Raw genomic sequence first — 15,347 nt, 5'->3', positions numbered from 1 at the left:
CTATCAAACAGCGAGCAAAAGTGTGGGGGTAATAACTGTGGGCGGGGCCCTTTGACCTTTCAGCATAAGTTACATGGACAGTAATGAAATCTGAGCAGAGGTGGTCAGTTGGAGACGCATGACAGACGCAGGTGTGAACGGAGATGTGTCAAGTTCTACCTGGTACATGCATTGCCTTCTTTCAAAATACACTTATGTTTTCACAGGAAATTTACCGTTTACATGCAGTCTCTTTCAAAATAATTGCGTCGGTGCAGCAGCGTCGGTGCAGCAGCGTCGGTACAGCAGCACAAATTTACGTTTTTTTCCTTCAACAAAAGCACATGGTTAGGTTTAGGAAAAAAGAACAGGGTTTGGCTTCAGAATCTTCTGGGACACAAACACCGCTCTCCTGGGTGAAAGTCGGTGTTTGCTGGACCCATCCACCACCGTTCCCACCTGCCCTACTTGGACTTTTGCCGCCTTACCTTTGTTCTTGTGGCACCATGTTTCCCCCTGACGCCGCCAAGCACTGTTAAACTAGAATGGCAATAGGCCAGGTATCATGCTGACGTTTAAGGACGGCTTTTTTTTTTGTCAGTGTCTGATGCTGCAAGTCACTGCCCAAGCGCTGGATTTCGATGACTTCAGAATGAGACCAGGTTGCTATATGCTATAAATGTTATAAACAGGCTCCATGAAGTATTGATGTTTATTTAAAGGAAGTTTTTGCTTTTTGGAAACATACTTGTTTGCTCTCTTGTCAAGAGTTAGATAACAAGATTGATACCACTCTCATATCTGTAGGCTATGTTAAATATGTGTGCTAAGCCAATTAGCATTAAGACTGAAAGCAGTGGGAACAACTAATGTGGTTAGAGGTAATAGACAAAAATAAAGAGCCAAGTCCATGAAAAATCCCACAACTTTTTGTTTTACACTTTAGTTTTTGTATAGAATTAGACAATTAGTGAAAATGATGAATGTTGAACTATTCCTTTAAACTCTCAATTTTGATACTGATGTTTCGATTACTCTGAGCAAATGGATGAGGAAGAAAAATCAAATCTCCAGTAGCTTGAAGGACGTAGCTCGCAATGGATCATTGTACAGCCATAGATAATACATCAATACTGTCTTTGCTCACTAGTTCTCAATCTCTATCCCCCCCCATTCGCCTCACATCACTTCCTGATGCTATGCAATCAGAGGTACAGGTGGGGGATGGTATATCCAGGATGTGTGTGTGTGTGTGTGGTGGTGGTGTTATTGGGAGGTTATAAATGAAAGTTAGCTAGCTTCTGTCTCAGTTGGAGTGGAGTGGCAGCTATGGCAGGCCATGCATGGCTGCCTCAATCAGCCAGCCTGGGAGAGCGGTTAATTGCTTTGGAGGAACAGCAACCTAACCCTCTTTCAATTAGTCTGCACCTGCCTTTCACAGAGTGTGCATTGTGCTGTAGCATTTAGAGATGGACAGGGAGGGGGAGGTGGTGGTGAATGTGGTATTTAGCCCAACGTAGATCTGTACTGTATGCAGAGAGAGTCTGTCGGAGGTTAAGAGTTCATCGCTACAGAGAGAGGATGGGACTGAGTGAGTAATGTGAGAGGAAAAGAAAGTGGTAGGGGAGGGGGAGGGATCTGAGTTTGCCTCTATGCATACAATGTTGCTGCCCTGCAAACATTTCGACCTTATGACATCATATCTGACTGCTAATATCATCACTTTTTCCAGTAGGGATCAACTTGTTTGAAGAATTTTCAAGAAAGGAGTGTCTGTGTCTTGAAACATAAAATAACATGCACAAAAAATTCTAGAGAGATTTTTTCCTTCTTTCAACAAAATAAAACTTTAAGGACTTACAAAACATTCATTTATTTTCATTTTGACACCTCAGCTGATGTGACAACGCGATGACAGCTTTTGTGGCCATGTGTTTGGTGCAAGAAGCTTCAGCGATATTTTGGCTGGAGTGACGGTTGTGTGTTTCCAAATCTTTTTGTTACAAACAAAATTAAAATGAGGAAAACCCCAAACTGTGTTAACACTTTTATGCAAAAGCAAAAAACAACTTAATAATTGACAAAAAGCTCTTGATAAGAAGCAGATTTTTGTCGTGTGTGTCCCAGTTCACATCCTTTATCCTCATAGTTTCACATTTCAACACCAAATCTGTTGTAACAAGCTGACAGGCAGCTCCTTTTTTAATGCTCCAAGAAATGCATCCTTCCTCTGCCTTAACCAGAAGAAAGCCACAGTGTGTTTTGCCACAGTGTGTTTTGCACTGTCAAATGCTTGATAAAGCATCCAGGTCATTCTCCTCATCTCAGGATGTTTGGAAATTTGCTAGTCTGACTGGTCATTGACCACTGGTAAATATTTCACTTGAACTTGATCAGTGTAAAAGACACTACACTTAATCAATGTCACTAATAGAAGCCATGCGTAAACGCCATTGTGTCTTCTTTCTTGCAGTCTGGATGTGTTGTTGCAGCCCAATCGCTGGAATAAATGCTGGCATTGTACGTTTCTGCAAACCACGGATTTGTAACATTTGTACATTATTATGTAGCTGTTATGTTGAAACTTAACTTTTCTTTACATTTCAACAATGCTGTGGTTAATGTGTGGTTATGTTTAGGCGCAAAACACCACTCGGTCATGGTTATTAAAAAATGTCTTGCTAAAAAACAGTTGTTTTGTTGGTCTCAACAGTGGTCTGCATTGATCTGTAGCTTGGCATCAGTCTCCCCGTTTTGTTTCCACAATTAAGGCTGAATATTCCACAGATGTCTTGCTAAAAAATACCCAGTTTTGGTGGCACAATCAACACTGGAATCGCTGATGCCACTCTAAAAACCAACAAGTTTTGTTGTTTGCTGTTCTTGAACAGTGGTCTGCAGCTTGGTAGCCTTCTCTTCTACATATCACACCTTCCATCATGCGCTCCAGCTCCCGATGACAAAGTCAGATCATGTACACTTATGGTTTCTGCAAACCATTTACCTTTAACATTTCAGTTATATTATGCGTTATTATGTAGCAGATATGCTGACTTTACGTGTCTTCACATCTCAATAACGTGGTGTGGTTACAATGTGGTTAAGCTCAGGCACAAAAACTACTTGGTTAGGGAAGGGATGCACGATAATATTGGCACATCATCAGCATATCGGCCAACATGCTTTTTCTTATTTTGCACAATGAATGAATATTACCTGCATTGACAAAAGTTGTATTTCATGTCTCCATCTGCTGGTGGGCCATCACAATAACAGTATGCATGCATAATATGAGTGCACGGTGATGCAGTGGTTAGCACTGTCACCTCACAGTAAGAGGGTTCCTGGTTCGAATCCAAGGTGGGGGGGTTCAAACCCCGAGGTGGGGGAGCCCTTCTGTGTGGAGTTTGCATGTTCTCCCTGTGTCAGCGTGGGTTTTCTCCAGGTACTCCAGCTTCCTCCCACAGTCCAAAGACGTGCAGGTTAACTGGTGACTCTAAATTGTCCGTAGGTGTGAATGTGAGTGTGAATGGTTGTCTGTCTCTATGTGTCAGCCCTGTGATAGTCTGGTGACCTGTCCAGGGTGTACCCTGCCTCTCTCTCAACGTCAGCAGGGACAGACTCCAGCACACTGCAACCCCTAACAGAATAAGTGGTTACGGACAATGAATGAGTGTATAATATGATGTTAATACCACTAAAGAAGAGGCTTGATGATCACTAAAATTAGGTAGGGAAAAAAAGTGGATATCAGTTATTGGTCAAATAAGTTGTTATGTATCAGTGTATCAAATCTTAAAAAGAAAAAAAAATCGTGCATCCCTAGGTTAGGGTTTAGAAAAGTTTTGGCTTTAAATAAAGGCCTTATGTGGCACTATTCTGGCAGGAAACACAGCAACGTCTCACTAAAAAACAAATGCTTCTTGTGGCACTTTCCCCTGTGGAAACACAGTGACAGATCACTAAAAAACACCCACATTTGGTGGCTAAAAAGTTGCTGCAAACACAGTGATGACTCGCTGAAATAACAGCTGGTTTTGTTGATCTCAAACAGTGCTCTGCAATTTGGCAGGTGTCTGACACAGGTGACATAAGGTCCCCCCACCTCTCCATGACAAAGTCAGCTCATATACTACCTTACTCTAGAAATGTATGACATGTTCAGATAAAACCTATCTGTAGTTTGCAGACTTGTACAATGCCAACACTGTCTTGTGGCAACTAGGCTAAGTAGCAGGAAGAGCACAAGAGTAGTTCATAACATAAATAATGGCTGCATTCCATTTAGATGTCCTGGTCCCAGGGCCCTGTCCTGGAAATACACATGGGTGTCTCACTTTTTTTTGACATGACATCAAGCCAGGTCTTGGAGGAAGAGGAGCAGAGTCTTGATACCCATCAGGCAATCTGACTAAACAGTAATGCCACGCTCGTGTCCTTTGGGGGCTGACATAATAACTGGCTTCAGACTTATAAATATCATCCATGTCAACATCCGAGTCATAATCATGTCTGTGAAATTCCAATATTTCGAAAGCTGTGATGCTGTATGTCAGACTTGGCCTGAAAAACTAAACAGATTTTGAAACCAACGGAATTTAACCAAAATTTATAGGATGTTTTGCCATATTATCAGCGCATGGTACTCTCATATAACCAGCTCTAGAGTCAGACAACTATCTATTGTCTCATGACGTGCAGCTCCAAATTTAGGAAGCGTCAGTATCTTTTCAAACAATCTCATATCACATGCACACAAAGGGGCACAGAGAGGCTTTAAGAATGGGCACTTAGGCCTCAACAGCAATGTGTAAAGTGGATATTTCGGCTGCTCTCTTCCCCTCCTCTTATGTTTGGAGAAAACCCTCGAGAACCAAGTGTGGACTGAGCTGACTGACAAGCTGGTTAACACTGGAGGACTGAATTATATGCAAAAAGCCAGTGTCATTTCCTCACTCCTCTCCTCTCTGTTGTCTGCAGGGAGGCCCAAACATCCAGGGGGCACTGACAGCACTGTACTCTGGACTGGGAAGTTTTTTCCTTACAGCCCCCTCGCTGTAAAGCTACTTTCTGTTTGATCCCCACTCCTCACTCTGGGTACCTGCTTTAGTGTGCCTCTAAGCTCCTCAAAACACCCAATAACTTCCACAGGCCTCTGAGTATACAGACTTAATTGTCAGCCTGACAGCATGTTTGTGTGTATGTGTGTGAAGTGCATTGGTGTTTGGTGCTCAGACAGGCTCTCCCCGGACGCCTCATGAAGAATTGTCTCTGGATAGCCCGGCACACAATGAGCCCCAGTAATCCATTCACATAAATACTGCATCCCCCTTTAAAGGAGAAATTTACCCTCAGATGCTGCAATGCACCACTGATACAAAATGGCACAGCCGACCAAAACAACATTAAAAAAAAAAAACACTCAGAGGGAGGCACACACACACACACGCGCGTATCTGTGTGTTGGGTGAAACAGAATAGACAGATTGCGTGTCAATTTCAGAATGAGCACAAATAGTTTGAGCAACAAATGTCCCAGAGTGAAGCAAACAACAGACTGACAGAGTCTGACAAAGTGACTTCCCTGCTTGATACACCTGTGGGGGGAAACGCTCCTCATTGTTGTGAGAGCGGTTTGGAAAAATCTGTCTGCACTCTGTTTGTTTACACTTTGGAAAGCTGTGCATGTGTCATGTTGAATCACTTTTGCAGCACATTAAGTGTAGCGAAGACCAAAAAGCAGATTTCAGTGGTATGTATGTACCCAGAAAATACAGAACAGTGTGTCTACTGTGCTCAAATTAAACAGTGGGAGAGATAAACAACACAAAAAAGGCCTTTGAGAGGAATGTTTACTGGTAAAGCCTTATAATGGATGTCAGTTTTCCCCTCAGACTGCTGGCTTTGCCGTAGAGGAATCCAACTTTCCTCCAATGTTTTCTGCTTCTCTTTTGTGGCATCACAATCATTAGCGGCACCTTCATCTCACTTCCTCTATTCTCTCAGTCTCTGTCTGACAGCAGCACAAGCAGCCGCAAAGGGAAATATCAATATCAATTGAGCCTCTAATTTTTCAGTGTGATCTAACCATTACAGCGGTTGTGCCTAAATGGCTCAAATTAAGAGCACAAACTTCCCCAAGACCTCAAACAGAAGCTTCAAAGGCTTGGAGCAATTTCTCTCAAACTCAGCTCAAGGGTTTAGAGGGTTGTGCCTGTGGATATCAAAGAGAGCAGATAGGATCACACTGTATTGATCTTCAAATTCAGCGTCTGCTCCTGGCATAATTTCAAAGTGGGCGAGTGTATGTGTGCACATGCTGTACGTACTAAGTGTGTGTAGTTTTCTGTGCCGTATTTAGGAGAGGAATGTAAGTGTGTAGCCGTGTCCAGCGCTTCAGTGCATTTACATTTAATGTTTTCCTTCATAAATGGAGATGTGAAGGGGGTGTAAATGTTATAACACCAATGTTCCTCAACATAAAAATACAGAAGTTTCCATGCTAAAGTAAAATATTATGTTGCAGTGATTGGTTTTAATTACAGGGGGCAAGTCAAGGTCTGGACCAAGACAAACTGTCCAAGAGAGCTGCTCGAAGGATTGTTAGAAAGGCAAATCAAAAACCCTGTTTGGCCGCAAAAGACCTGCAGGATGATTCATCAGACTCTGGAATGGTGGTGCACTGTTTTTCCGTGACACCTGGACAAATATGACCTTCACGGAAGAGTCAATAGGAGAGAATCTTTCCTGTGTTCTCACCACAAATTCAGCTTGAGAAGTTTGCAACGGGACATCGAAACAAGCCTGATGCTTTTTGGGAGCAAGTCCTGTGGAAGAAACATAGAACTTTGTTGATGCAATGAGCAAAAATATGTTTCATGAGTAGAACACCCGTCCAACTGTTGAACACGGGGGTGGATCGATCGTACTTTGGGCTTGTGGATTCAGTTAAATTCTAACAAACACGGAAACATCACACCATCTATAAACAGCTGAAGATGAAGAGAGGATGACTTCTATAACAGCACAATGATCCGTAACACACTTTGAAACCCACGATGGACTACCTCAAGAGGAGCAAGCTGAAGGTTTTGCCATGGCCCTCACAGTCCCCCGACCTAAACATCCTGAAAAATCTGTGGATAGCCCTCAAAAGATCAGTGCATGAAGACGGCCCAAGAATCTCACAGAACTAGAAGCCTTTTGCAGGAAGAATATGTGAAAATCTCCCAAGCAAGAATTGAAAGACTCTTGGGTGGATACAGAAAGCATTTAGAGGTTGTGATACCTGCCAAAGGGGTTGCTACTAAGTACTGACCATGCACGGGCCCAGACTATTGAAGAAATGTGTCATCATTAACATTTTGCGTTTTGGAAATCTTTTACTTGCCTAACACAGTCAATGGAGGTTTGACCAGGGGTGCTGTCTGTCACAGTTTGGCAAGTACAGCAAGAATTTCTCTATAGTACCCACAAGCCCCAGTAGCAATGGGGAGGGAGGTGATCAGAGGCAGAAGTCAGAGCCATAGCAAATTTAGAAAGCTTCACTGCAATGACAAAGAAAATAGCATGCTATAAAGGCTGATATCCAAAATAGACTTAGAATTTCCATAAAGCATTATATTTAGCTTCCGTTAGCATCACAGGTAATAAAATTTCTCCCTCAGTGATTCCACATTTCTCACTGAAATGCTCCGTGGGAGTCATACTTGATTTCTCTTCCTGAATTTTTTATGTACACAGTCTTGTATTACCTCGAAGCAACATTTTCATATCCTTATCCTAAACCTCTCACACTTCTTTTTCCATGAAGCTCAATTGTACGAGAGTTCCAAGTGGGATTTGGCGAACTCTGCTAACTGCATTAACGTCTTGCAAATTGACTGACTCTGTCAAGCGTAACACTGGAGGGGATCACGTATTTGGTTGTGTGTGTGTGTGTGTGTGTGTGTGTGTGTATCTGTCTGTCTGAAGCTATTCTCACCAACTAGCGGACCAATTAGCCCCATATGTTGTGTGCACATTTATGACTGTATACTCAGGGATCTCTCGTGGTTGCGTGATTCACAATCGTTGAAGAACCTCTTTCACTGACTGCTGACATCTCACTCCTCTTAACCAGCCAGTAGGAGACACAAGTTTTCTGGAAATCGGCTGAGCTAAGAACAACAAGCCTTACTGTCTACACTTTGACCCTTAATGTGGCTCAACAGATTTGGACTCATTTTGAATCATATGCAGATTAATTCCATGACAGATTATGAGGAAATGAAGTTAGGCATGATGTGAAATGAATGAATACCCATCTTTTGTAATCTTCACTGCCATGTTAACTGTAAGGGGGCAGGAAGGGATAACTCTACCAGGCACAGCTGCGCCATGTTCCAGCTGCAACCAGATTTTGTTCCGTCCGGCGCACAGTGTCATACCAAACTGGGAGCATTTTAGAAGATTTTAAATTTGAAGAACTTGAAGATTTTGTTAATTTGGTCATTTTGCTTGATATTTGTGCTTCTTCCTTAAGTAAGTAAGTAGGCAGTTAAATTGACCCTTTGGTAAGTCCCGACCCCGGATGCAAACTTAGCATCGGGCTGGCTCAGACCAGGGTCCAACAACAACACAGCTGTGCTCCATTGACTCTAATGCAGTCGTTTCAGATTTCCTTCAATTTCAGGCTGGTTTTGTGGATTTGGAGCTAAATGTTGTGCCTGGGGCACGTTGTGAATTAATGATACTCGTTACCTGGAGAGGTTGGAAAAAGATATACGTTTCTTCCATGTTCCAAAACCAAAATCAGACCCTGAAAAGTGTAGGGTTAGCTAGCTAGCTACTGAAGATATAGCCTACTGAATGTATACACATGCTGCTTTTGCTTTTTAATGATTACAACAGTGAAACAAAGACCAACCCTGCTGTACAGGAACCAGTGAAGGGAAGCAGGGAAACTTTGCTGATATTCAGCCAGCTCTGTGTCATCACATTGTGCACAGATGAACGTTGTTTGACTCCCGAAGCCAAACACCATTCATTTGCATTCATTGTCTTCTGTGGCGCCATGGCTCAGTTATGAATCGAAGAGGTGCAGATATCTGGGACACCACTTAAATGTGCTTTGCTGCGTCTGCTGGAATTACAAGAATTGACCAAAGTTGCCCTGATCAGCTTGGGCGGCTACTTGGTCGCCTGGCAGAGATCTACACTCTACTGCTCTGACTGGAGCCCTGCAGTCGGAATTTGGCAGAAGTAAACTTAATATAAGTAGCAGTGAGTGTAGCCTTATTGGGGACCCGAAAACAATTAAATGTTAATACAACTGCCAACAAAGAGTCATCAGAGCAGCGTTGTACTGGGACAGAAGGAAATAGAGAATACTTTGATACCAAGTGAGATGCCTTAAAATGTCTTCCTAAAACACAGAGGTCCTTGACTTAGACAGGAGAAGGGGTCAAGGGGACATGACAGGGTTTAAAACACCCAAGAGATACGGATCATGCAGTAGGTGATGTTACACTGTCGCCTGCAATATAGGGGATGTTCCCGTGATGGCAAAGACCCTGAAGCAGCTGTTAGGAGTGTGAGAATTTTTAAAACAACTACTTAACGATATAAGCTGCCATGCCAAAATATGTAAAGAACATGTAAGAAAAGAAAGACGAAACCATGTTGGGTTTTTATTTTGGATGATATCCGTAAAATATTCAAACGTGTCTGATCAAGTCATGAGGTAAGAAATGTTTTTGAATGCAGTACTCTTAAACCACTTGTATGTGCCACTTAAAGAACGAATCTGTGTGTGTGTACAAGTGGTTCCTGTCATTGTTTGTGCTGAAAATGAGCAGCCCTTTTTACTTGTGGAACACTCTCCACCTCTCGACACAGCTTGAACAGTAATCCTGAAACATAGACTTGCCATCTGTTTATTGCCGTGTTCTGTCAATTCCCTCTGTTGCTCACACAACTCGAAAAGCCCATAATGGATACAAAGATTGGATGAGTGTGTGTGTGTGTGTGTGTGTGTGTGTGTGTGTGTGTGCATGCGCTCTCACCTCCACAGACCTCTCCACTGATGTCCTCACACTGACGGTCGTCACACTCACAGTTTTTGCCATGAACACGGCTGTCCCCAGGTGGGAAGCAAGTGCACTGTCCACACTGGCACTGACCTACAAAAACAGAGACATTTTCTCACATCTGAGCGGTGTTTCATGGCAGAGTTGTTTTTCGGTGGCAGAATATTCTTTCTTTTCCTAAAGTGTGTCATAGCGTCCTGAGTTTTTACCTCTTTATTCAACCTGTATTTCAGGGGAGTCATTTGCATTCCTACAGTAGATGACTGATTTAAAACTAGACTTAATCTGCCTGACAACATTCCCTCCAGCCACACGGGGAAATCTCATATGTAAATTGTTCATTCTAATAAACACTCAAATGGGCTACACACCCACACACACACCTCGAGATGCTGCTATCCCACTTCAATCAGCGAGCTGCCAGTGAAGAAGGCCACAGGGGAACTTCCTGAGTGAGCATGCTTTGCTAATGGTGAAGCTCATTAGAAAAACATCATCTATTCTGAACTACCATTGGAGGTGTGCAGCATACCTGCCCATTGATCATTTTACCAGGCTGCTCAGAGCTATGTTAATTATGGGCTTAGTGTAGGCCACACAGATATTCAGAGGCTTAAAGGAATACTTTACCCACAAAATTATAATTTGTATATCAATTAGTCTCCCTGTGTAATGTTGAATTAGTGAAGAAAACTTTGTTTTTCTTGTATGACTCTGTGGAGAACAAAGAATCCAAAAACTGACACGATTCTTGATGAATTGAAGTAAATGGGGGCCACATTTAATAACAGCAAAACCACTTTAAAACATCCATTAACAATCTCTCACACAACTCATTAACTCAATCTCATTATCCAGTTCCATGCTCAGTACTTCCAAACCTATGCCTTTTATCTAATGCTTTGTTTCCACATAGCTTTGTGTACGTATGAGTCAACAGGAAGTCCATTCATTTCCTTTTAGAACCTCTGTGATCTCCGATGTGTTTGCAAAACTCCTTAAGTTTTTTCAGCCCAGAATTTGCCTCAAGTAGTTGAAAAAATTTAACTTAAGATCTCAGACCGACGGTATGCACTGTGCGCAGGAAGTTAGCATAAAAACAAATCAGCTAACAGATTGATGATTGTAATACAGCTCTATTTATACATTTTTTTTTATGCAAGTTAAACGTTTGACAGCATGTTTAGCTAGCTAACATTGGTAGCATGCTAGCTGATGGAGTGCACGCGGATATTACTTGTTTAACAACATATTTCTCAAATCATGCTACACACCTCACAGACCAGCCTCCTCACGAATTTGTTTCTAAGCATCATTAGGCATGCATTTGTCTCTGCACTGCTACATGCAATCCTTTTTCCACAAGACTGGATGTCAAAAACACTCAAAACGAACTTTTTTGTTTGTTTGTTTGTTTTTTGTTTTTTACCATTTCTGCAGTGGTGTTTCTATCCATCTGTAAAGAGATGCATTTTCACCAGGGGGTGTACTTGTGTACTATACAGACATATGGACACAAAGCTAAAGTGGGAGCAAACAAGGTGTAAGACCTTGCTATTTGAGAAATTTCGGCATAGACAGTCTCACGCACGGTTTAGTAGCGCACTTGGGCAAGCGTTTGCATTTGAACTCAGTGGAATACACAAGCAGAGTTCGAACGCACATGTGCTACTCATATTCTGAGGTGTTAGGTTTTAATGAAAATGGTCAATGGACTTGCATCTGTATAGTGTGTTTCTAGTCTTCCGACCACACAAAGCGCTTTTACACTACAGAGTCACATTCCCCATCACACTGTTGGCCAAGCCTACTGTACATGGTGCCACCTGATACTCGCCATGTGGACTGCCAGAACCAGGGATTGAACCGCCGATCTTCGGGTACACCCTGGACAGGTCACCAGACTATCACAGGGCTGACACATAGAGACAGACAACCATTCACACTCACATTCACACCTACGGACAATTTAGAGTCACCAATTAACCTGCATGTCTTTGGACTGTGGGAGGAAGCTGGAGCACCTGGAGAAAACCCACACTGACACAGACAGAACATGCAAACTCCGCACAGAAGGGCACCCTGGGGTTCAAACCAGTAACCCTCCTGCTGCACCACAATGCCGCCCAATAGGACTGAGCATACGACTGGCTAATTGAAACTTGGATTTTACTGCATGAGTTGCATTGGAGTTTGTAAATAGATGTTTTAAATTAATTTTGCTGTTGTTTAACAAGTTCACCTTTTGCTCCAATTTATCAAGAATATTCAGTTTTCCTCATAAATTCAGTTCAACATGGGGTGAGTAATTCATACACAAAAGTATCCCTTTAACGGGAGAAACGTCTTTTAAAGAGCTAGTCATAGTCACTTTTTGTCAGTGCTCACACGGTGCATGGCTGATTTTTGTCATGCACACAAACTTTTAGCTCCAAGTCATTTGCTTACAGTAACAACAATTTGTTTCTTAAATAATGTTACTTTGCTAATACGTCAGCAACAATGTTAACTGAGCACTGAAATGTAATCAACTTAAAATGCAGAGTGCATTTTTCATTACTATCTTAAATAGAGCTCAAGAATAAAAGTGCATAATAGATGGCATTAGCATAAAATGTGTGTTTATCTTCTGTGCTCTATGCTCTACTGACAAAGGAGTAACACACACACACACACACACACACACACACAGTTGGACATCTTTTAAATGTTCCTATCCACCAATACTGCAGACAAAAGACACCCAGAAGGGCTACAAACAGGTAAGCTGCCCACCATGAAAAATAATTGCACAAAGGGAATTTCCCAGCTCAGTGAAGACAGATGGTAAAAACACTGCATACTGAGTGCCTCTCTCTTTTCTCCTGTTTTTTTATTGAGTTGGGTATGTCCTTTCTGCACAATCATTATTCACCCTGAGTGTTTCCCTGTTTGTAGCCCTGCTGGGTACATTTTGTGTAAAGTGACACAGAACAAGACCTAAAACATATCCATAATGTGAGTGTGCCTGCCTTTATCTTTTGATGACTCATAGAGGGGGATTAAGGGCAATAAATAGCGCCGAACATGAATTTGCAAGACAGCCATTCGACTGACAGCGTCATCTAATGTGTTGGCCATGTCACATTACTGTCACTTTTTATGACCGCACACACGCACAAGCAACCTCTCTTCCTGCTTCACATATAACATACCACCATCTGCTCTGGGGACTCTGTTACCCTAGCAACCGGTGATGTCATAACACCCCTGCCTTATCGATTATCTCTGTACTCGTCAAACGGCCGACACCAGTGTGCGTCTGTGTTGATGTTTAATTTGTCATCCTGTCTGAGGTGAACAACACCTTAATGACAAAGTCACGTCAGTAGACACCGGCCTGAGACATTTTGGCTGTATTTTCATGGAAGGACGCAAATGAGCGTGCAAACAGAGGTGAGGTGAGGGTGTGGCAAATCCATTTTTGCCGTTTTGGTGAGCAGAGGTGCAGCTGTGTTGCAGTGCAGCACACACTGAAAATGGGCTGGAGCAGGATTAATACATTGTTAAGTAGATGAATACTTAATCAGCAAGTAGGCTTGAATAATGGTCAATCAAGTCAGCTCTTCTGTTTCCACTTTGTTAAGGGGGTAGGAGGAGAGTCCAAGGAAGCTGCTCCCAAGAAAAAAACGCTCTTTGACAACTCCCATAATATCTCCATTTACATCAAAGTACATGAACATGTTCCAGAGAAAATGCTGCAGTCTCTGTAGAATACTACAGTAATATTACAGCCAGGAGCCACGTCCGATGTTTTAATTTAAAGATACTTGTATTTTGTGTTTCTACTAGAACATGTTTTCATGATTTAATGGTCAAAACAACACTTGATTTTCCTCACACTGTCTGTGCTGGAACACGTGAATTCTCCCTCTATCTGAAACGCTCTGTTTTAGTGCCTGTCTATTTAAACTAAACCTCGTCTCGAAAAAGCCCAGTCTACTCTGTTTGGTCAGTGTTTTTGTGCCTTCCATATCTTGGCATCTCCTACAAGCACCCAAGAATACCACTGGGCTTTGAAGCCAAATTGACATAGTAGACAAACTATAGAATTACAGCTTTGGGGTCCGTCACCTTCTGCCATTGGGTCCAAAAAGACTTTTTCCTGTAAACTTAAATTGTGAAAGACATGTCTGTATAAATCAGTGGGTACATTTTTTGAGCATCACAACCCCACCAAATGACTCATTTCAGTATTAGGATTTGATCTGAGAACATTTCGAAAGTCTGTAAGAGCCGCACGACTGGCTGGTGAAAGTCTTTAGCATGCTCTGTCAGCCCGGCAATGCAGAAGCAGAGCAAAAGATCCAAGTAATTTCACACAGGGAAGTTATACTTTTTTGCACAACTTTCACAGGAATGAACGAGGCCCAACATCCGTCCATCTATCCATCCATTTTCAACCGCTTATCTGAGGCCAGGGCACGGGGGCAGGAGGCTGAGCAAAGTACTCCGGACATCCCTCTCACCAGCAACACTTTCCAGCTTGTCATGGGGAATCTTGAGGCCTTCCCAGGTCAGACAAGATATATGATCCCTCAAGCACGTTCTGGGTCTGCCCCGGGGCCTCCCACCAGTCAGATGTGCCCAGAACACCTCTAACTGGAGGCGCCCAGGAGGATCCTGATCAGATGCCCAAACCACCTCAACTGGTCCCTTTTGACATGAAGGAGCTACTCTGAGTTCTCTCTGGATGTCCAAGCTCCTTACCCTATCTCGCTGAGCCCAGCTACCCTACAGAGGAAACTCATTTTGGCTGCTTGTATTCGTGATCTCATTCTTTCGGTCACTAACCAGAGCTCATGACCACAGGTGAGGGTTGGGACGTAGAGGGACCGGTAAATTGAAAGCTTTACCTTCTGGCTCAATTCTCTCTTCACCAGGGAAGCCTGGGACAATGCCTGCATCACTGCAGATGCTGCACCAAACCATCAATCCATCTCAGGCTCCATTTTACCCTCACTTGTGAACAAGACTCCAAGATACTTGAACTCCCTTGCTTGAGGCAGTAACTCACTCCCAATCTGGAGAGAACCAGCAGAGAACCATGGCCTCAGATTTAGAGGGGCTGATGCTAATCCCGAACTGCTTCATACCCAGCTACAAACTGCCCCAGTGCATGCTGGATGTTACGGTGTGATGAAGCGAACAGGGCCACATCATCTGCAAAAAGCAGAGACGCACTTCTAAAGTCACCAAACGGGGCCCAATGTCCGATGATGTATGGAGTTCTCTTTATACATCCATGGTCTCAGCACC

The 15,347-nt window shown here is 42.9% G+C and overlaps 1 protein-coding gene across 1 annotated transcript in view; it reads right to left on the bottom strand.

Annotated features, from left to right (window-relative positions):
• Nucleotides 1-15,347, bottom strand: part of itgbl1 (integrin, beta-like 1) — an 81,669-nt gene that overhangs the window by 14,736 nt on the left and 51,586 nt on the right. The window contains exon 8 of the mRNA XM_049593602.1: nucleotides 10,026-10,142. Within this exon, the coding sequence (XP_049449559.1) occupies nucleotides 10,026-10,142 (117 nt within the window). The remainder of the gene's footprint in view (nucleotides 1-10,025; nucleotides 10,143-15,347) is intronic.

This window comes from Epinephelus fuscoguttatus, linkage group LG13 (genome assembly GCF_011397635.1).
Source record: "Epinephelus fuscoguttatus linkage group LG13, E.fuscoguttatus.final_Chr_v1".
NCBI classification, from domain to species: Eukaryota; Metazoa; Chordata; class Actinopteri; order Perciformes; family Serranidae; genus Epinephelus; species Epinephelus fuscoguttatus.
This window is presented reverse-complemented; position numbering and strand designations above follow the sequence as displayed.